This window comes from Xiphophorus couchianus, chromosome 2 (assembly GCF_001444195.1).
Source record: "Xiphophorus couchianus chromosome 2, X_couchianus-1.0, whole genome shotgun sequence".
NCBI classification, from domain to species: Eukaryota; Metazoa; Chordata; class Actinopteri; order Cyprinodontiformes; family Poeciliidae; genus Xiphophorus; species Xiphophorus couchianus.
In genome coordinates, this window is record NC_040229.1 from 4,698,538 (window position 1) to 4,722,383 (window position 23,846).

The 23,846-nt window shown below is 44.4% G+C and overlaps 1 protein-coding gene across 2 annotated transcripts in view; it reads right to left on the reverse strand.

The window, feature by feature from the left end:
- ccnd2a (cyclin D2, a) overlaps nucleotides 1-23,846 on the reverse strand; it is a 124,313-nt gene that overhangs the window by 46,338 nt on the left and 54,129 nt on the right. Inside the window, exon 3 of one of the 2 annotated variants that reach the window (XM_028030227.1) lies at nucleotides 7,163-7,207. The exons of the other annotated variant lie outside the window; for it this stretch is intronic. Coding sequence (XP_027886028.1) covers nucleotides 7,163-7,207 — 45 coding nt within the window. The remainder of the gene's footprint in view (nucleotides 1-7,162; nucleotides 7,208-23,846) is intronic. 2 annotated transcript variants of the gene reach the window in all.

The following is a 23,846-nucleotide window of genomic DNA, read 5'->3' on the forward strand; positions in this document are numbered from 1 at the left end:
TGTCCGTCCTTCCCATCCAATAATGCTCTGTTGCTAAGCAACGCCCTTAACGCTCTGGGACGCAGAAAGTTTTCTATGATTTTTTTAAGGGTTTGTAAGAAACAAAGTTTAGTGAAAACAACAGGATTTCTTAAGAATAATAAATTAAAGGTTGAATTTATTTCTGGGAGTTTCTCGTCTTTACAGCCGAATCTTTTTACTGGAACAACAAAATAAAATGACCAGGAAACAGTTTAGATGTAAATGGGAAGACTGGGGAGGTGACAGGTGTGTGTGTGTGTGTGTGTGTGTGTTTCCTGAAGCACTCACAGGTTTCAGGGTCAATAAATCTGAATCCTGGTGGGAATTTTATCTGCAGATCAGTGAGAGACGCAGAAAGACTTGAATTTGTGATCCGTGTCTTCGTTCCTGACCAGCAGAACCAGTGGCGCTCTGGGCTGCAGCAGGAATGCAGCTCCAGTCCTGATCTCTGTCACACATGTTCATCTTTCAGGAGCTCCACTGCTTTCTGATTCGCTCCTCTGTTCTCAGCGGCCAACTCCTCACAGCGCAGATAAAACCATCAGTGAGCCATCCAGACACAAACCACCAGGCAAACACAATGACAGCGTTTGCCTCGTATTATGGCAGCTTCTCAATTCCAGTCCTCAGTCCTGCTCTGCATGTTTTAGATGAGCCTCTATTCCAGAACAGCTGATCCAAATGATTGCATGACCATCAAGAGCTGCAGAAGGCTGATAATCACCACAAATTCAGTCCAGGTGTAGCAGAAGGGAAACACCGAAAACATGCAGAGCAGGAGGCCTGAGAAAACTCTGGACTATGGGAACTGTCCTCCTCTCCACCCTTCCTCCACCCGTCTGCAGAGCCGTGCCTGATGGATACTAATGCTGGACTCTTTACAGCTGGAGGCTTTGCTGAATGTAAATCTGTGAAGAAACTGCAGTTCCTCCACAGGATGAAGATACAGAAGGAGACATTTGGAGAAGAACTGGGAGAGTTACATGAATGACAAGAATGAGGTGGAAACTGTGTGGAAATAGAAGTAAGGGACAAAAAGGGGGACAGAGCTGCAGCGAAACGGAGACCTGGCAACCAACAAAGGACTGGGAGCGGCGAGACAGAGGGGACATGGACAGACACAGAGAGCATGAGGACAGCTGGGCCAGAGAAGGACAGACGCTAAGCAGAGGACAAAAGTTAGACAATATGGGGGCAGATGGAATAAGAGTCGAGTCCCTCAGCAGCTCCGGGACAGAGGAGAGTCAGCAGACCGGACAGCAGCGGGATGCAGCGACTGCAGCTTTCTGGCCGGTCAACCATCTTGGAAATGTCTGACCTGCAGATTCTGATTTTGGTCGATACCGAATTATTTTATCTGAAATGTTGCTACATAAATCCAGAAAGTGGCTGAGTTGGAGACAGTGCAGTGAAGCACAACCCACATATGGAGACCTCAGTCCTCCACGCGGCCGTCGCAGGTTCGATTCCCGGCCTGGTGACCTTCCCTCTCTCATTACCCACTTATGAGAGAGGCACTTTCAAATAAAAGCCACTAGGGCCAAAAAAACCTTAAAGAGAACATGCAGATGTGACCTGGTGGGCGGGGCTAACCTGGTGGGCGGGGCTAACAGTCAAACCTCCCACAGCGACAGAGGACAGAGGCTGATGTCTGCTGAGGAAGAGAAGATCTCTGGATGAGATCGGCTGATCTCTGCGCTGGCGGGGAAAAGCGCAGCAGCAGGATCATTGATTGATGATCAGAGGTTTAATTGATTTTGAAATTAAATGATCTGACAAAAACAGATTATAAATGAAGAAATGCGGTTATAAATAATTATTAACATGTTAGTTTCAATAAATTAATTCCAGATTTGAAGATGTTAAAAATTTTAACCCAATTATTAAAAGTTTTTTTCATACAAAAGTTCCACCTGGATCCGTTTCTGCTACAGCCATAAATCAGACGCACAGCTACATCCGCTAACAGCAGCGATGGAGCGGCTTCATTTCTGCTTCTCATCGATCTGATTGGACGATGGAAAAGACTGCTGTTCTGTCCAGAAGCTAAGCTAGCCTAAAATAGCATCTTAATGCTACCATGTAGCAGCTAACGCTAATGTTAGCATCCACAGTCCAGATTTGTAAAGAAGATCCATGAATGATGAGAGAAACTCTGGAGAAATGAACTTTGGTCCAATCTGATGAAGAACATGAAGACTAAAAATGATAAATATCTGATGTTCAGATCTGATAATCGTTCAATAATTTAGCAGCAAAAAGAGTTTACAATAGAAAATGTTGCCGATTTGGTTGATTAAAAATCCATTAATTAATTACGGACCTTGAATCAAATCCCAATAATCAGATGTTTTTTGCAGTATAATGAAATAAAGTTTCCTCCACAGACGCTTCCTGCTGGCCATCCAAACAGGAACGAAGTCATCGACTCTGCGCTCCGGATGGAAGAAAACCAGCAGCAGCATCATCCTGCTGCGTCTGTCTGTCTGTCTGTCCGGAACATCCGGCCACCCCGGTTCCCTCCGCGAGGAAGAGGAGGGAGGAGGAAGGCCCTGCGGTCGCACCGGAGGCAGGAGAAAGGAAGGGAGGAGGTGTGAAAGGAGCTGATCCCCTCCACTGGAGCCTCTCTGTAGCACCACTGTTTGGACATGAAGAAGCGTGATGAAGAAGAGTGATGAAGAGTATGTCCAGAATCCTCCTGGGTGGTGGCTACTGTGTGAACCGCCGGCGATGCTCTCTCCTCTGGAAAACCTTCCTGACTCTGATGTCAATCTGTGGGATCGACTGGAGCACCTGATAATGACTCAGCGAATTCTGCTTACAGGCGTCATAAAGAAACACATCACAGCTGCTGCATCACAGCATCCCTGCTGCTGCAGCAGCTGCTGTCTTTGACTGATCATTTCTGTCCTGTTTCTGTGTTTTCAGCTGATAAGGCTGCAGAAAGAAACGCCCTGGCAGGATCTTGGCAAACTAAAAATAATGTCTGAAGTAATGAGAAAATCTGAGCTGTATTTACTCTGCAGCGTCTGACGGCCTGCAGGCTGCGCGCTGGGAGGGAACGGCGCTGCTCTGCTTCTGGCTGACAGACGGTGGGAAAGTGGAGGGGAGGCAGCAGAAAACTACAAACCAAAGTTAGAGCAGAGAGAGGAAAACGTTTGGTCACAGCTTCTCCTCCTGACAGACGAATCTATGAAAGGTTGGGATCAGACTCTGATCAGGCAGGAAGCGCTCTGGCTGACCGCTTCCTGCTGCATTTCCTGTCAAACTCCGGAAGCAAAACTGTCCAAACTTATGAACATAGAAAGAATTTTTACTCCAGCTGTGCAGAAATTATTCTCAGTGTAAATCCAGATGTTCTGAAATTCGTTTAATTTGCCTTCTAGGAGAAACAGAAAACATGCTGCCAGGCAAACAGTGAAACATGGTGGTAGCAGCATCATGCTGTGGGAAGCTGGATGGAGCTAAATCAGGACAATCCTGGAACAAAACCAACAGCGCTAGTTAGCTCAGGTGGTATGTGGGCCTCCGCCTCCCGGAGGTCCAGCACTCTGACCGGACCGGACCGCTGACCCGCCTCGCTCTGGACCAATCACAGAGCCGCTGGCGTCACGCGGAGCCATTGCTCCAATGATGCTCTGCCACCCAGACGTTTCCCAGCAGTTTCCATGACAACGGCCATTTTACCCAAGCGATCCTCTCAGAACGGATCAGATCAGACGGAGAAACAATCCGTTCAGGAAATATTTCCATAAGTCTTTGCATTAATCTCTGAATGCATCGAGCTCTCCACAGGAAGTGATGCAGGATGCTTCCTGTTCTACTTTACTTCGTCTGTCTGTGAAGTCTACATCCCAAACAGGTTGCTGTTGCCAAGGAGATGAAGATCAGGACTGAGAAAGTTTCTGGAGAGCATGGAGGGCCAGAGATGACGAAACACAGGAAGTAGGAAATGTTTTCCTGCCCTGGAAGGTTTCATCCTGAGATTTTCTGAATGTTTTTTATTCTGTTTGCGTTGATCTAGACCTGGAGGTTTGCTTTGATTCAAACATTTAGAGTCAGTCTGCGTTCTGGTTCTGCAACGCGAAGCTGGAGGAACTGAGTGACTGAAACAGAACCGGCACCAGAAGATTTCTGCTCACTCACACACCTTTCATGAAATGTTCTGAAGTTACAGAGGCTTTTTTCAAAAAGTTAAATCTTATTGGTTCCAACTTCAGGCATAAAATCAATTAAAGGGTTAAAACATCCAGACTGGATGAATATTTTTTATAAAACTTGTATGTATGGATCATTTCTGACAGCAGGAAAAGTCTGAGTTAGTTATTAATAACTGGCAGAGCTCATCTTCCCAACGGAAACATGGAGGAAATCAGCGATTCTCCCCTTCTGATGTAGAAACCATTTTATTCATAAACTCCATTAATCCAACTAAAATACAGCAATTCAAAGATAGAAATAATCTTTATAAATTTTGATCAATGAGAACCAGAAGAAGAAATTTACTGAAAACACAAAATGCTGTCAGAAGAAGCTAATCTATTGTTAGCAGCAGAACCAGCGAAGAAGAGGAGCGGATAAATCCAAGATGGAGGGAGCAACCGAGAAGCTGCAGATCAACACACACAAAGGCAATGCAATCTGAAGCTGGGCAACTCTAAATGAAGCAGCAACCTGTTGCTCTGAACCAGCAACTTTAAATGAACCAGCAACCTGTTGCTGCTGTCTGTGTTGCCTCTGCAGCACCACAGACTGGTTGCTGCTCTGAGGAAGTGGCAGAACGGCCCGTCCTCTCAGCTGACCTTTGACCCCGGCCAGCGTTGACGAGCTGTCACACATTCCTGGCATCAGAAGAACGTCTGTGGCTGAGAGGGGATGAATGTTGCAGATACTGGCTTATTAATGCAACGGCAGTCAGAATCTCAGAAGGAACGTCTTTCAGAACGTCACATCGTTGCTCTGAGGATCTGAATCTCTTCGTCTTCATGAAGCAGGAAGCAGAACTCGGGCAATAAACGCTGGAGAGTTTATGAGGTTTTCTGTCGACGGAAAACAAAATGGTGGCTGTGACACCATAAGACAGGAAGTAGCAACGCCTTTTAACGCTCTGCCATTAATATCTCATCTTTTACATTATGACTCCTTGTTTATTTATTCAAAGAAAAAGCAAAACAAAAAAACTAATATTTCATATAAATATCAGGTAAACAAGCAAAGAGCCAGATCTGTCCATTCAGGCAAATAAACACATAAACAAAAAGGTCAATCAATTAAAAAATGTTGCAATTGTTACAGTATTTTATGATATTGTTTTCTTTAATTAGAAATAGTTTAGTTATTGACTTCTGTACAACACTTTGGTGCTAAAAGTGCTTTTTAATATTGACAAATAAATGACTACATAAATAAAATATTTGTTTATATACATACATACAGTACATACATATATATACATATATATATATATATATATATATATATATATATGTTTTTTTATTTTACAAATGTCTTATTTTTGAGTCTCTATGCTCTTGACACACACACACTTCATTAATCAATTACTAAATTAGTTGACAATTATTTCAATAATTTTTCAAAATGATTGATTTGATTAATCATTTCAGCCATAATCTGCAGGATTATTCCTATTTTTCTAGCTAAAATCTATCTACAGTGATGACTTGGTGCATTGTGGGAAACGGCGCTCGGCCCAATGAGACGATCTGCCTGGAAATCTCCATGAGAACCACAATCCAACATGGCTGCCCGTGCCTCGTCTACAGGATGATGTTGACCAGGTGTGCATGATCAACAGATACACCTGTTGACCAGGAGCTCTCTGATTGGTCAACACTGAGCTGGAAAAACAGAAGTGGTGCAATCTTGCTTCCTAAATAAAATTTCAGTTACAAAAAATATTAATCATCCATCTATTTTCATTTTTGTTTCATTTACTGAGACAAACAAACACAGAAAACACGAGCTGTTGCAGTTTAGAGAGAGCAGAGGAGCACAGACTGATTTTATATCAGTCTATTAATAACTAAATCATCTCTGTTTCATAATGTGAATGAGAGCGAAACGCTGCAGGAGAGAAATCACCTGCAGCGTTTACAGGAATCTGAGCCGCCTGGGTTTCGATGGTAGAGAAAGACACAATAGTGGTATCACATCACTGTGATACTGAAATCAGGTCAATACTGCAGTCTATGCTGACCTTTACCTGACTGATCAGAGCCCAACCTGCTGAGGACGGAGCTGAGCCGCACTGCAGCCTCTACACGACCAGAACCGGCGCTTCTGAAACCACAGTCAGCACCAGAACTGCACCTCCATCCTAACGCCAACCAAACTTTCAGTTCTGAAATCAGAGCAAGCATTTCCACTGCTACCTCTGAACACACACCGGGCTGAAACTGAGGAGTCACAAGAGACGCTTTCAATCCAAACAGAACCGGCGGCACCAGAACCGCGTCTGAATCTCAAATACGACCAAAACCTTGCAATACTGAAGCCTTCATGTCCTCAGAGAGCTGAAACATTACAAATATACGGAACAACCAGAGAGCTAAAACATTACAAAGATACAGAACAACCAGAGAGCTAAAACATTACAAATATACGGAACAACCAGAGAGATGAAACATTACAAAGATACGGAACAACCAGAGAGCTAAAACATTACAAATATACGGAACAACCAGAGAGCTAAAACATTACAAAGATACAGAACAACCAGAGAGCTAAAACATTACAAATATACGGAACAACCAGAGAGATGAAACATTACAAAGATACGGAACAACCAGAGAGCTAAAACATTACAAATATACGGAACAACCAGAGAGATGAAACATTACAAAGATACAGAACAACCAGAGAGCTAAAACATTACAAATATACGGAACAACCAGAGAGATGAAACATTACAAAGATACGGAACAACCAGAGAGCTAAAACATTACAAATATACGGAACAACCAGAGAGATGAAACATTACAAAGATACGGAACAACCAGAGAGATGAAACATTACAAAGATACGGAACAACCAGAAAGATGAAACATTATAAACAGAGGTGCGCCAATCGAATCAGAATCTGCTGATCGGATTGGCGCCTCTCTAATAAAACAAGTCATACCTGAAAACAACTCCTATCACCGTTTCTCTGCCAGCCTCGTTGTTCCTGGAAGATAAACAGAGGAACATGCTCAGGATGTGGAAATCAATGTAAATCGGAGTTCTTCTAGTATCCTGCTGGAGAACCAGTTTAAACGCCTCTGAGCTGAAAGTTGACAAACATCCACGAGAAAACGAGTTTTCCAAAAGATTTCTCTGACTTTATGGCTCAAATAGAAAACATCTCAATCTGATTATGTGGAAAATGTTACCTAAATACATAGATTTAACGAGCAGCTAAAAAAAGGACAGTCTCCCCCCCACAATACTCTGGTAGATACAGTTCTATAGAAACCAAAATCTGCTCCACCTCCAGCTGCTGTGGTTCTGACCCAAACCAACCTGTTCCCCTCCTGGCCTGTGGGGGCGCTGCACCAAGAACCACCGAAGGAAACGACACAAAAACCTCTGAAGACGCTGAGAGCAACTTCCTTCTTCACCAGATGGAAACAAGATGGAGGCGTCAGATTTTAGTGTTGGAGGATTTCTCTTTAGTGTTTGGCTGAAGATCAGGAGCCATTTCTGCTGCTAGCGCTAGGCTAACACGTTAGCTTTGGTTGTATTTACCCAGAATGCCCTGCGATGTAGTCCACTTCCTGCTTTTGGAGCGGACTCTGGTCCGCTTGTCATTCAAACCGAACCAGAGTTTACTTCAACTGAACCCAGACCGAGGTTTGGAGGACCAGAGGTCAGAGGTCGATTAGTGTTCACACCTCACCAACCAAACCAGTTTGTAGAAAAACAAATTGGAGTTTGGTAAAAGCAGATTGAACAGGGCTGGTGGGATTGCATCCTTAATTAATGTATCTTTTAATTTTAGCAACAAAATCTCACTGATAACTAAAAAAAAATAATTTCAGTCAAATTAATCAGTTGAAGAAAAAAATAGAAATCAAGAAGTTTTCATTTATTAACAAAAACCTAATTTTTATTGTTTCAATATAATCCAACCTTGGAAAATCATAAAACATGTTCCACATTGCACAGGAAAGAGATTATGTTGAAACCTAAATATTCTTTTCCATATTTTAAGGTTTGTCAGTGAAAGAGTTCGGCTCAGTGAGTTTTTAGGTTTAAATTAAAACTTTTTCACAATAAACAACCTGCAAATCAAAACTGAACATGTTAAAATGCCTGAATCTCAAAAAAGGTTTGAGTTAAACATAAATTATATTTTGTTTCCTCCTCAGAGTTTTTCCGTCCCATTAGCTGCGAGCAGGAGCAGCGCTCCGGTTCCGATCCGGTTCAGATCCACTCCAGTTCTGTTCCAGTTCCGATCCGTTGAATCGGGAAAGCAGCAAAGCCAATCGTTGTGAAAACACGGACTGGATTTTGTGGGAACACGGAGGATTTTTGTCTTGGATTGTGTGAAATGGGTCCAGGTGAGGAAGACGTCAGACCCAACATGGCCGCCGTTATCCCAGCCGTCACCAGCTCACTGCTCAACGCCAGGAGAATAACTCCAGCTGGACCTTTGCTTTGGTCTGGAACTGGATCCAAACCAGCCTGGCGGAATCCCATCATGCATTTGGTCCGTGGCAGCTCCTCACTTCCTGTTTCCTCTCTCTCTGTGTTTGCTCCGGGTGCAGCTCCTGCAGCGATGGGAATCTCCCCGTGTGAACAACACAGCTCTCATCAGCTCCTCCAGGTAGAAACAGCTGCAGCTCTACCTGCTCCAGGTGGATGTTAACAAAGGCAGCGGCCCGTTCGGTCCCTAATCTCCTCATTCTGACGGGCTCTGTGATCCGAGAGTCAGAACAAAGAGAGCGCAAACAGCTTTCCCCTCAGGAAGCTCTTTGGAGCGTCTGCCGTTTGTTGGGCGCTGCGCTGGTCTTTTCAGGGCCGATGACTGGCAGGCTCCGCCGTCTCCTTTGTGACGGTTTGCTGCTGAAGAATGGCTCCTCTTCCTCTCTGCTTGCACAGATGTTCCCAAGTTTCACTCAATGCGGATGATTATAGCGGGATAAAGACCTTGGAGGATCGTCACAAAGAAGCTGAGACAAAACCAAACCACAGAATCTTTTAGGAGGATCTGGGTTTTTAATAACTTTCATAAAACAAATTATTATGTATGTGTAAAATTAGGCTGGGTTCACACAGCAGGTCTGGAGACTCAATTCCAACTTTTTGCTGAAATCAGATTTATTTCCTTGTGTTCGCAGTCAGACTGCAGTAAGAGCAGCAGCAACAATGGCCGCCGGAGTCTCAACAAAGAACGGCTCTGCTAACCGAGACCTGGAGTCCTTTGGTTCAGAGTAAAGAGCCGTTAAAAGAATCTGTTTGTTCCTGAATGCCGTATGATGACGTCTAACATTCCAGCTCCTGATTCCAGTTCGAGCTTTAAATCCTGCTGAGGAGCCTCAGCTGGGCTCAGAGGTGGGCAGACTTTAACCCCGTCCACTCATGAGGACGGCGCTCCATTCCTGGTTCAAAGACGTTTATGAAAGTTTTCTAAAACTTTCCCGCAAGAAGAGAACTGGACATGAAGAACTTCAAGAGAAAATAATGTCATTAGGCCTCGCAATAAAGAAAAAAATCAATTCATTGCATGATAAATTAAAACAAATTCAATCATTTTAAATTGCATTATTTATTGTTTTTCTCTTTCTACCAGAAACTGGATGATAAAAGTCTTTGATCTCAACTAAACATTTTTAAAGACTTCATAATTCATTGTATTTCTTGTTTCTGCTCAGAATTTTCTTGAATTATTATCCATTATCATTAAATTACTTGAAACTGTTCTCAAAATAACAATATTATCATTTATCACAATAACTTCTGGGACGATTTATCGTCCAGACACATTTATCATGACTAAATATCAGAATATCTGCAGCTTTGATTTTCAACAGGATTAACGGCAGAATAACCGAGGGGTCTTCTGATCGGACCAGAACCAGAACCAGGATCTGTGATGTCATCAAAACGCTCCTCTACAGTTGCTTCTTTATCTCAAAGTCTGTTGAGCGGACGGCTCGGCCAGAAATCCGCCGGACATGAAGCTCGTATTCCGTCGTCTCTCTGCAGATATGCATCACGTACGAATCCCTCGCATTTAGATTTTCAGCCGTGCCCCACAGCGACGCTACATGAATGCGTCCCTCACAGCCAGATATGAGCAGCAGTGGTGAACAGCTGCACTGGTGGATCTGCAGGCAGAGCCGGGGCCACAAAGGGCCACAAAGGGCCACAAAGGGCTGCTTGTGGCCCCGGCTGCCAGAAACATAAAACACAAGAGATAAGACCAGACACTGTTCACAGGACGGCCGGAGCTCCCCACACAGGAACTGCACACACACAGAGGGAGACACACACATGCACACACACACACACACACACACAGAGGGAGACACACACATGCACACACACACACACACACACAGAGGGAGACACACACATGCACACACACACACACACAAAGGGAGACACACACACCCCTGTACAGAGGGAGACATACACACGCACACACACACACAGAGGGAGACACACACCTGTCTATACATGCAGACTCAAACCAAATCAGTTATTTCCACTTCATCCTCAATATCTGACTTTAATAATAAAGCTCATCAGGGATTCGTACAAATAGTAACAAAAAAATCAAACATTTAATATTTTTATGTTGGATTTTTTATAATTAGGAGTCAGAGGCAGCAGTCAGAAGATGGAGGTGTGAATATTTTGATCCCTGTTGATGCACAGTTTACTTTTCATAGCTCAGTGATCTCCTGGGTGACTGACTACTTGACAGGCAGGCCACAGTTTGTCCGTCTGGGCAGTGTCCTGTCTGATGTGGTGGTCAGTGACGTAGGAGCTCCACAGGGAACTGTGCTTTCTCCCTTTCTCTTCACCTTGTACACCACTGATTTCCAGTACAACTCTGAGTCATGTCACCTACAGAAGTTTTCTGATGACTCAGCGGTTGTCGGGTGTATAGGAGATGGAGGGGAGGGGGAGTACAGGACACTGGTGGACGGCTTTGTGGAGTGGTCTGAGCAGAATCACCTGAGGCTCAACATTAGTAAGACCAGAGAGATGGTGATTGACTTCAGAAGGAAGAAGATACCTTCACGGCCACTAAAGGTCAAAGGGGAAGTGGTGGAGGAGGTGGAGGATTACAAATACCTGGGAGTTGTAATCGGCAACAGACTGGACTGGGCATCTAACACTGACGCTGTGTGCAGGAAGGGGATGAGCAGACTCTATTTTTTAAGGAAGCTGAGATCCTTCAATGTGTGCAGCAAGATGTTGGAGACCTTTTATCACAGTGTTGTTGCCGGCGCCATCTTCTTTGCTGCTGTGTGTTGGGGAAGCAGCATCAGAGCCAGTGACTCTAATAGACTAGACAAAATCATCAGGAAAGCTGGCTCTGTACTGGGACTAAGGCTGGAGTCCCTGGAAACTGTGGTGGAGAGGAGGACACTGAAGAAGGTTCTGTCTATTATGGACAATAAACAGCAGCCTCTCCACCACATAGTGGACAGACAGCGGAGCACCTTCTCACATAGGCTGCTCCAGCTCCGCTGTCGTAGGGACAGATACAGGAAATCCTTCCTGCCACATGCCATCTCACTGTACAATAAAAGCTAAATCATTGTTCTGCACTAATCAGTCCAATTTCACACAATGCACTGTGGCACACTGCTGTACATATATTTACATACATTCTGTTCTGCATTTTGAATCCTTGCAAGGACTGCTCTAAGCTGCTTTTTATATTGACAGCATGTTATATTTTATTCTTATTTATCTACAACTACTACTCAGTGGTGGTTGTTGTGTGTCTTGTCTCTATGCTGTAACTGCGAAATAATTTCCCTGCTGGGATGAATAAAGTACTTCTATTCTATTCTATTCTATTCTATTCTATTCTATAAATAATCGCTTTAATCTTTATATTTCTTTGGAATATTTTGGATATACTGTAGAAAAATGCATACATTTCTGCAAAAAAACTTGGAATTTCGTTCAACAGAGAAATCTGCGAACAAGACTTGACATGAAGGAAGGCTGAGATCTGGATGACCAGTCTCCGGAACCGCTGACTGGGCCGACTGACGGTGAAACGAATCCTTCAGAACCGTAAAACTCTTCAGCCAGAAACATGATTAGAAGAAAAGCAGCGTCACAATTAGCGCCATGTGAAGTTCTGGTACTGAGAACAGCCGATGAAGGAACTGACTCCTCTCTGGATTCTTTATCAGTCAGTGGACATTTTACTGCCAGGAGGATTCAGAGATGCTCTGCTCCAAAAGGCCAATCACCCAAAACTACATGAAGGTTCCTAATGAAGGCGCAGGCAGAGGATCATTAAAATCCGGTAAACTTTAGAGTCAAATGATTTCAGGTGCTAAAACACGCTGGACACAAAAACTGGCAAAGTCCCCAAAACAAGAACTGAGCTCAGACTCCAGTCTCCATTCTACTTTTGCTTATTTTGGGCATAAAACCTGAACATCTGTGGATGAAACAGTTGCAGACTGGGCCGGGCCGCACCGACGCCGCATGAAGAGAAATCCACAAATCATCATCCATATATAACAAGAAGAAAGCTCTGCCCCCTTTACTCTGAAACAACTCAATGAAATCCAGTTTAACCAGTTGGCTACTTAGTTACCAGGGTTTGGTTCTACAAAGTTATAAAAGTTGCTAATAGTTAAAGTTCCAGCTGCATTCCCAGACCTCTGATGATCCGGTGAGAAACGTTGGAGTTTTGATCCAGAACCTTCAAGACGAGACCAGAGCTGAACTCTCTGGATGTCACTGAACGCACCGTGTCTGGAGGAAGGACAGTTCTGAATCACCATGGCGACAGCGAAGCTTGGCGGTGGGAAGCATCATGCTGTGGGCTTACAGCATACGGTTCTGAAAAACTTCAGCGAAGGAAAGAAAGATTTCAGTTCCAAGGAGTCAAAATGTAAAGTTAGATTTCTATGAAGTCATGTTTAATATTTGTAACAACTGAAGGCAACAGAGTCGCGTCTTTGTGCTGGAAAATACTGAACTTTACAAAAGACCCAAGAACCAAAAAAGACCCAAGAACCAACACGAAGCCACAGAAACCTGCTTAGGAAAGAGACAGTGACATCTATCATATGTAGTTCTATATTTCTGGAAGCCAGATTAAATTTGATCTGTTTATCAATCAAATGCAAAATAAAACAGATTAAATGAAAATGTGGTTTAGTGGAAGTTGAAGTCAGCTTAGTGTTTCCAGCAGGTGTTCTTCCTGCTTCACTGATCAGACTCATTTCTGCTGAGTCATGATAGGTTCAGCCTCAACGCTGGATGCCCCTCCCCCACTTGTTGCCACCAAAGCTGACTGCTCTCCGTCCCGACTCCTCTGGTTCTGCTGGGAGTTCCTGATGAGAGTGTGAGCAAACCTGATGACCTTCCATGTTTTAAATATTTGTGTGTTGCATCAACAGGGCGCGCGCCTCCGTCAGGCCAGATGGGAGACGAAACGCCGCCGCATCACCCAGCAGTTCGTTTCATCCTGTTCATTCATCAGCTGTCCAGCGGCGACCAGCGGGGCAGCTGGGGCTCATTCAGAGCCTGCGCTCACACACACACACATACACACCCACCCCCACACACACACGCTGCATGCAAATAACAAGAGGCCCATGTTCAGTGAGTGGAGACGGCCTGGGGGATTCCTCCTGCATGCAGACACACGATGGAACATCTGCAGCCACACGCAGCGGAAACGGCCGGTGTTGTGGCTCCCTGTGGGAACCGCTCGGCTCCGAGCCGCTGTGGGGACTCAGCTCAGCGAATCAACAGGCACGACGTACAAACACGGCAGCTTGGGCCTGAAAGCTGCAAATCCAGAATCAGAAATCGTCTCAGAACATCTCAGGCGAATTTGAAACCAAAGAATCATTTTCTCCAGAGATGTTCGGATGAGTGGTTAGCTGGATGCTAACAAGTCACAAAGGCTTTCATTATTAACATCCGAATGCTGAAATGATTTACATTCTGTTCACATTATCATCGCTGGTAAGATCAATCACTCAATCAATCGATCAGTTTTTGGCATAGCACATTTCAGCAATACGGCAGTTCAAAGTGCTTTACATCATAAAAACATTAAACATCATATAGCCAGCAGCTGTGAGAACCCATAACAGACATTAGATTTTGTCAAACACCATCGTTAAAATGATCAATATGATTTCTAATCCATCAATAGGGACAGGCTGGAAATCTGGCTTTGGTTCGTGTCCTCTTGCTCAAAATGACGACATAGAAACAGAAACATGTTTTCCTGGACTTTGAGTTATAAATGGCTCATTTGACTGTTTTTAATTAATCAAAATTTTAATTTTAATTAAAAACTTTCAACAAAATCAGCAACATTTCAATTCTAAACCCCTTTTGCTGCTAAGTTATTGGATAAATGTCAACCTGAGCTGAGCATCAGAGTTATTTACAGTTTTTAATCTTCAGGTTGGAGCAAAAAGTTTATCTATCCTTTCATCTTTCCAGAGTTTCTGCTGGCATGAATGTTAGCATAGCCTCTGATATGCTAACAGTCTTTTCCAATCAGATCAGTCAGAAGCAGAAGTGAACTGAGAGAAGTCGCTTCATCGCTGCTGTTAGCAGATCTTGTCTGTGCCTCAGATTTACGGACGTACCAGAAACATGTGAATACAAAGGTTCTAGTTTGGTACTTTTGTATGTATCGATTAATTGTGTTAACATTCATTGATGATGGCTGTCGTGGAGGAATTCCCCGTTTATAACTCAGATTACTGTGATCCATTTTTAACGAAGCTCCAGGAATCATCAGGAGCTCCTGAAACTCTGGAAAACACTTTGAATGGAAAATGCTGCTTATTTGATCAAAATATAGGTTTGATTAATATGTGATTAATTAACTACAGACCCTGAAATTAACTCCATTAAACATTTTAACCACTAGTTTTTATAAACTAACATATCTGTTATGTACAAGCAGCTTTGGAGAGAACAGAAAACAGAAAAGTTTCAGTATGTGTTCATGTGTAAAACTCAGAGTAACGCTCTGAGACTGAAATAATGAGATCAGCTGAGAAAGCCTGTCAGAGGTAGAAACTATTAATTATTTCATCAGAATAGCAACATGAGCTGCATCAGTCTGTTCTGGTTCTGATGAAGGCTCTCGTTTATTTCCCTCCTTATTTAAAATGGTTTTTATCTAGAACTGGTTTTCTGATCTGTCAGAATATGAAATCAGTTTCACTATGACGGTTAGAGGAATCCAGCGCATAAGAGAAGTCATAGTTAACACTAGAATGGCTTGAGTTAGTCCACTTTGACATATACCTATTTCGGCTTAGATAGTCCAACTGGCCTGAAGGATTTTATCTAGCAGGTGCTTTTGTTCTGTAAATAGGGCCATTACCTTAGAAGTACCCTGTTAACGGCCTCAACGCATCTCACAGTTGCACAATTGTTCCTTAGACTTCGACTTCGACTGACTTTATTGTCATTTTCAATAAACAGGGTGTATACAGAACGAAATTTCGTTGCATACGGCTCAGGATAATGTTTGAGGTTCCAATGTTGTGAGGTTACTCCAGAGTAAAATACAATACAGTATAAAATGTGAATATAAATATAAATATAAAATATAAAGTGCAGGACTGACAGTAAAATAGAAGTTATTTAGCTCTGTACATGTGCAAGGTATAAAGTGGAGACCAGATTTTAAGTGCAGTCCAGTTAAGAGTTCAGCAGTCTGATGGCAAGTGGGAAAAAGCTGTTTCAGAACCTGGTGGACCTGCACCGGATGCTGCAGAACCTCTTTCCAGAGGGCAGCAGGGAGAACAGTCCATGGTGGGGGTGTGAGGGGTCACTGATGATGTTTCGGCCTCAGGACACGCATCCTGCATCGATGGTTGACCTGACACTTCGCCCTTTTGCCTGAGCTGGGTGTGGAAGGTTGTTGCCGAAGCAGTTTCTCCTTGTGTGCCTTCTTCTCACTCACATGAGAGTTACCCAACTCTTTTGCAAGCTCAACCAGGAAGTCCACCCGTCTCTCCTGCACCCCAATGCATGCCTGATAAAGCACATGTGCATTCAGTGCTGCCATGTCAATCATGTTTGCCAGGTTTGCTGACCAGCTGTCACATAGTGATGGAACCTTGGTCACCCCCCGCAAGATTATGACTGAAATAAATGCCATTAGTTCTTGTGAACTAAATAGGTGAAGCAGTCACCTATTTATCCTCCACAGCACAAAAGGCTGCATGCAAATTTGCATGTGCTAAGTCTCCCAGATTTCTTTTGCTTACACTTTTTGCATGATTTTTTTGAGGTGGATCAACACAATTAATTTGGTTAGTTTATTTCTAAACTGTCATTTTATACCCACTTAGCTTTATTTAAAAGAAATACATTACTAATTTCTTTTAGAAAAACCTTTGCATATTTCTTGAAACAGATTGTATGTTTTGCAAACTCTATGTACATTTGGCAAAATGACCTGGATAATGCAGCACAACATCATGGATCAGCTGCAAAAGGTCACATCTCTCCAAAAACACTTCATGTATGCTTCAAAACTACACTGAAGAGCATTACCTACAGGAGATCTGATCTCCTGTAGGTATCATAGATACCCACCCCCAACATGGACAATTCACACTCCTACCTTCTGGCCTGACGGTCAACGACCACATTTACAATTGAAGAAGGGATGCTAATTTGAGCCATCAGAGTCCTCAGGGTGGACTCCGGCCTTTTGGCCCTGTTGAGCCGATATGGGAAGGACTCGAAAACCGAGCCATCCTAGTGATAAATATAGAAATAAAAGTGGGTATTTATCTTGATCAGCCAGAATAATGAGATGCAGAAAGAAGATCATCTCAGGTCGGCCATTTCTCACTTCCTGCTTCTCTCTCAGAGGCCGGCTGCTTTTAGTTCTGCTTGGTTTCAGTTGAGGTTCAGTCAGAATTACTCACTGATTGATTGTCTTTGTTATTATTGCTAATCTTTATGCGTTGCCCCTCAAAGGGACAATAAAGGACCAAGTCCAGCTGAGAACAGAGACTCATCTGAAACCAGTTCAGCCGGGAGGGGTGGCGCTTGCCGGCGCACTCACAGCAGTAAAACAGGAAGTGGTCAGAGACAGGACAGGAAGCAAAGAGCCGGAGGTCAGGAAACAAACCGCCCTCCGCCTGTACGGCAAGCAAACGATGCATTAAATCACTCACCGCTAAGCTACCTGTCTCATTGCAAAGATACGACCAGCCCATCAAAATAAAAGCATTTCCTGTTGCCATTGTTTCATATTTATAGTTTACTCTTCAAACAAAATGTTTTACAGATTCAGATTTCTGATTCAGAGAAGGAGAAAACGTCCAGATCTGGTCTGAACCCACCTGCTGCGATGGAGGCGACAACATCAACGCCAACTTCAACATCAGCGTCAACATCAATGTCAACATCAGCATCAGCGTCAACATCAACTTCAACTTCAGCATCAACATCAACATCAACTTCAACGTCAGCATCAACATCAACATCAACATCAACGTCAGCATCAACATCAACGCCATCAACATCAACGCCATCAACATCAACGCCAACATCAACGTCAACATCAACGTCAGCATCAACATCAGCGTCAACGTCAATATCAGCGTCAACATCAACATCAACGTCAACATCAACATCAACGTCAGCATCAACATCAGCATCAACATCAACATCAACATCAACGTCAGCATCAACATCAGCGTCAACGTCAATATCAGCGTCAACATCAACATCAACGTCAACATCAACATCAACGCCATCAACATCAACGCCATCAACATCAACGCCATCAACATCAACGTCAACATCAACATCAGCATCAACATCAACATCAACATCAACGTCAGCATCAACATCAGCGTCAACGTCAATATCAGCGTCAACATCAACATCAACGTCAACATCAACATCAACGCCATCAACATCAACGCCATCAACATCAACGCCAACATCAACGTCAACGTCAACATCAACGTCAACATCAACATCAACGCCATCAACATCAACGCCATCAACATCAACGCCAACATCAACGTCAACGTCAACGTCAACATCAACATCAACGCCAACATCAACGCCATCAACATCAACGTCAACATCAACGTCAACATCAACATCAACGCCATCAACATCAACGTCAACATCAACGTCAACGTCAACATCAACATCAACGCCATCAACATCAACGTCAACATCAACGTCAACATCAATGCCATCAACATCAACGTCAACATCAACGTCAACATCAACGTCAACATCAACGTCGACATCAACATCAACGCCATCAACATCAACGCCATCAACATCAACGCCATCAACATCAACGTCAACATCAACGTCAACATCAACGCCATCAACATCAACGCCAACATCAACGTCAACATCAACATCAGCATCAACATCAACATCAACATCAACGTCAGCATCAACATCAGCGTCAACGTCAATATCAGCGTCAACATCAACATCAACGTCAACATCAACATCAACGCCATCAACATCAACGCCATCAACATCAACGCCAACATCAACGTCAACATCAACGTCAACATCAACGTCAACATCAACATCAACGCCATCAACATCAACGCCATCAACATCAACGCCAACATCAACGTCAACGTCAACATCAACGTCAACATCAACATCAACGCCATCAACATCAACGCCATCAACATCAACGCCAACATCAACGTCAACGTCAACGTCAACATCAACATCAACGCCAACATCAACGCCATCAACATCAACGTCAACATCAACGTCAACATCAACATCAACGCCATCAACATCAACGTCAACATCAACGTCAACGTCAACATCAACATCAACGCCATCAACATCAACGTCAACATCAACGTCAACATCAATGCCATCAACATCAACGTCAACATCAACGTCAACATCAACGTCAACATCAACGTCGACATCAACATCAACGCCATCAACATCAACGCCATCAACATCAACGCCATCAACATCAACGTCAACATCAACGTCAACATCAACGCCATCAACATCAACGCCAACATCAACGTCAACATCAACGTCAACATCAACATCAACGCCATCAACATCAACGTCAACATCAACGTCAACATCAACGTCAACATCAACATCAACGCCATCAACATCAACGTCAACATCAACGCCATCAACATCAATGTCAACATCAACGCCATCAACATCAACGTCAACATCAACGTCAACATCAACGTCAACATCAACGTCAACGTCAACGTCAACATCAACGCCATCACCATCAACGCCATCACCATCAATGTCAACATCAACGTCAACATCAACGTCAACATCAACATCAACGCCATCAACATCAACGTCAACATCAACGCCATCAACATCAACGTCAACATCAACGTCAACATCAACGTCAACATCAACGTCAACATCAACGCCATCAACATCAACGCCAACATCAATGTCAACATCAACGTCAACATCAACATCAACGCCATCAACATCAACGTCAACATCAACGTCAACGTCAACATCAACATCAACGCCATCAACATCAACGTCAACATCAACGCCATCAACATCAACGTCAACATCAACGTCAACATCAACGTCAACGTCAACGTCAACATCAACGCCATCACCATCAACGCCATCACCATCAACGTCAACGTCAACATCAACATCAACGCCATCAACATCAACGTCAACATCAACGTCAACATCAACGTCAACATCAACATCAACGCCATCAACGTCAACATCAACATCAACGCCATCAACATCAACGTCAACATCAACGCCATCAACATCAACGTCAACATCAACGTCAACATCAACGTCAACATCAACGTCAACATCAACATCAACGCCATCAACATCAACGTCAACATCAACATCAACGCCATCACCATCAACGCCAACATCAATGCCAACATGAACAGGTGCTACTCCTGTTATCTAATATTTACTTTGTTAAAACAGTTAATATATCCACTTTTAATAAATTCCTAAACAAACAGAAAACCCAGAGCTTCCTCTTCCTCAGCCTGTCGGAACAACAGAGTGTCTCCAGTCAGAGGGTTGATCAGAGCCGCTGCAACGCTGACCTCTACAGGAGAGCTTTCCTGTCCACAGCAGCAACGTTTTGTTTAGGATCTTAGGATTAATAAAGTATTTCTGAGCTGAATATTAACGCTGCGGCGCTGTCCGGGCTGGAGTTCACCGCCTCTTCATCCTCTCCTCTTCCTCGGACGTTCAAACTGAAGTTCTGATCGTTAAGATTCCAGTTCTCATTTGAACGTGTGTGAGTGTGAGTACTTGTACACACATATTAAAGTTTGCAGTCAGGGATCAGAGTGATTTAATGTCTGAGTCTTAGAGGTCAGCGACCTCCCTGACCTCTGACCCCGCCCTGCTCATCCTTTTTATTCCTGCATCCCATAATGCATCATGAGAAACTGAAGCTTCAGACGTTCCTACATGTAAACAGTCTGCTGCAACATATGGATAAACTCAAACAGATCCTGAGTGATGCAGTTGAAGTTGTGAAGCCAATCGGAGCTGCAGCAACCAGAATCGCCTCAGACTTAAACTTTAAATCCACACAAAGCAGCAGCGGATCGACGCTGCAGGCCAGCAGGATTTAAGAACTTCTGGATTTTTCCTGTGATCTTTGGTAGATCCCTCCCACTCCTCCCAGAATTCCAGCGCTATTTTCCAGTTCAGAACCAGCAATCTGCTGTTTTCTCACTTTACTTTGGAAAAGGTTGTGTGAAGAACGCCCTCCCTCTCATCTGAGTGAACTTAACTGCTGTGTGAAATCAGAGCACATGACCAGACGGACAGATTCCCATGTGATTGGTTGATCATTTCCTCGTTAGGAATGATGGCGGTGTGTGTCGCTGCCGCTCACGGCTGATTTCACGTCCTGGACAGGAAAACAGACATCACTGATTAACAGGAGCCTGAGCTTTAGCCTCCCACAGGGGCTACTGCCGCATCCCAACGAATGTTCAAATTAAAACAGGTTGACACCCCGAGCAACATTAAATATTTCCATCTCACTGCTTTCAGTTTGAGGCAAACGGCTGCAGCACTGAGTCATAATCAAAGGGCGAGACAGCAGAGATGCAGCAGCCATGCAGCGCCGCTAACAGCCTGCAACGTATCAAACTGCATCTCACACACTCTTCATGTAAAACCAAGGCCTGCTGCTACAAACAGGATGTGAAACAAGAACAGTTTGAAGTGAGGTGTGGTGAAGCTGCAGAGCTCAACCAGCTGATGAGTCTCTTCCTGACTCAGCAAGCAGTGAGCCGCTTTTCTGCTGCGTCATGACGACAACAGCGGCTCTGACCGCCGTTATCCTCATCAGGAGCTGCAGCTCCTCATCTTCGCCACCAGGACGTCAACAACAAACTGGAAGTTCGACTGACTTTACTGGGTTTGGTTCTAATTTTTAACTTCAGGTTCATGAAAACTTCTGCCTGGTTCAGCTGCTGAAGCGACTAGCGCCCTCTGGAGGAAGGGAAGACACCGCAGCAGAGGGGAGCAGCTGGGAGGCAACGCTGCAACCAGCAGGAATCTGCAACAACCTGCATCAACCAGCAGCAACCTGCAACCAACAGGAACCTGCAGCAGTCAGCAGCAACCTGCAACCAGCAGCAACTTGCAACCAGCAGCAACCTGCAACCAACAGGAACCTGCAGCAGTCAGCAGCAACCTGCAACCAGCAGCAACTTGCAACCAGCAGCAACCTGCAACCAACAGGAACCTGCAACAACCTGCATCAACCAGCAGCAACCTGCAACCAACAGGAACCTGCAGCAGTCAGCAGCAACCTGCAACCAGCAGCAACTTGCAACCAGCAGCAACCTGCAACCAACAGGAACCTGCAGCAGTCAGCAGCAACCTGCAACCAGCAGCAACTTGCAACCAGCAGCAACCTGCAACCAACAGGAACCTGCAACAACCTGCATCAACCAGCAGCAACCTGCAACCAACAGGAACCTGCATCAACCTGCAGCAGTCAGCAGCAACCTGCAACCAGCAGCAACCTGCAACCAACAGGAACCTGCAACAACCTGCATCAACCAGCAGCAACCTGCAACCAACAGGAACCTGCATCAACCTGCAGCAGTCAGCAGCAACCTGCAACCAGCAGCAACTTGCAACCAGCAGTAACCTGCAACCAGCAGCAACCAGTAGAAACCAGCAGCCAACAGCAACCTGCAACCAGCAGCAACCAGTAGAAACCAGCAGCCAGCACCAACCTGCAACAACCTGCAGCAGCCAACAGCAACCTGCAACCAGCAGCAGCCAGCAGCAACCTGCAACAACCTACAGCAGCCAGCAGCAACCTGCAGCAGCAACCTGCAGCAGCAACCTGCAACAACCTACAGCAGCCAGCAGCAACCTGCAGCAGCAACCTGCAACCAGCAGCAACTAGGGCTGAAACGGTTCCTCGAGTGATCCGGTCAAGACTTGGCAATTTTGCTGCAGCCGGGGGTTTGGGGGGGAAATGCTTCTGCATGTTGGTGTTCCCACTAAAGCCTTTTTGTTTTATTGCCCCGATTTTCCCTTTACGACAATCTTCCAGCGTCCTGCAGTGAGTGCTGTGTAACGTGGTGATGTGTTGAATATGGCCGATCTAAAATCGTTCATATTCAACTTTGTCTCGGCCTGATTATCGCAGCCTGTGGGGTTTTTACTGACTGGGAGCGAAACGCAGCCTGTTGAATGTGACAGGTAGCCAATCAGAAAGCGCGGTGACGTCAGAACGGAGGGGATCCCAGACAGTTGTCATGGCAACTGAGACATCGGAGGTGATATGTGGAAATGTTTATTACTATATGTAAATGTCATTTTTAGATATATTTATTATATGTGGTTATGATTATTCAGTTAAAAATGTTAACTATGAAAAAACACGACTCACCTCCAAATCATAGAGCAGCAAATAGAGCAGCTGCTCCACCATCTTTTATCAAACTCCTTTTCTTTTTGTTTCGTCTTTTATCGCTTAAAATGAGCCACAAACTATAACCTCTGCTTCTACATCCTCATCCTGTTTGATTATTCTAAATTCATGTTTGGTCTGTTGGGGTTTTACTGGATTTTCTTCTGGAATCGGTTCTGTGGTGTGTTGCTGCTGGACTCACGGACCGACCGAACCTGTTGGACTTTTATCGGCTCTGTGGTCACAGAGGTTTGGAAAATCGGCCCACAATCCTTAAATGGTGTGAACCAGACCTAAAACTCACAAGCTCCTCTCCTCTCGTCTCTCCACTGCCCTAACGCTCTCTGACTCTGGTCGCTATGGTAACATTTACATATCCCTTCAAAATAAGATACAGACGCGCCACAAAAACGAACATTTTACTTTGGTGAAAACTTTAACTCAGGATAACGACTAATGGAGCCCTGAGCTTGTTTCTCTGCAACCAGACGGTCCATCTGGGAGAGATGAGAGACGATGAGACCGGAAGTGTTGCTGATGCTCCGGGTTCTTGGTCTCTAGTGGAGAAGCAGCTTGAAGCTTCATTTCCTCATTAACATCCGGTCACCATATCATGCAGAGCTTGGACTGTGGGAATCACCTGCTGGGATAAATCCATCCTCCTGGCTCTTCTCTGGGC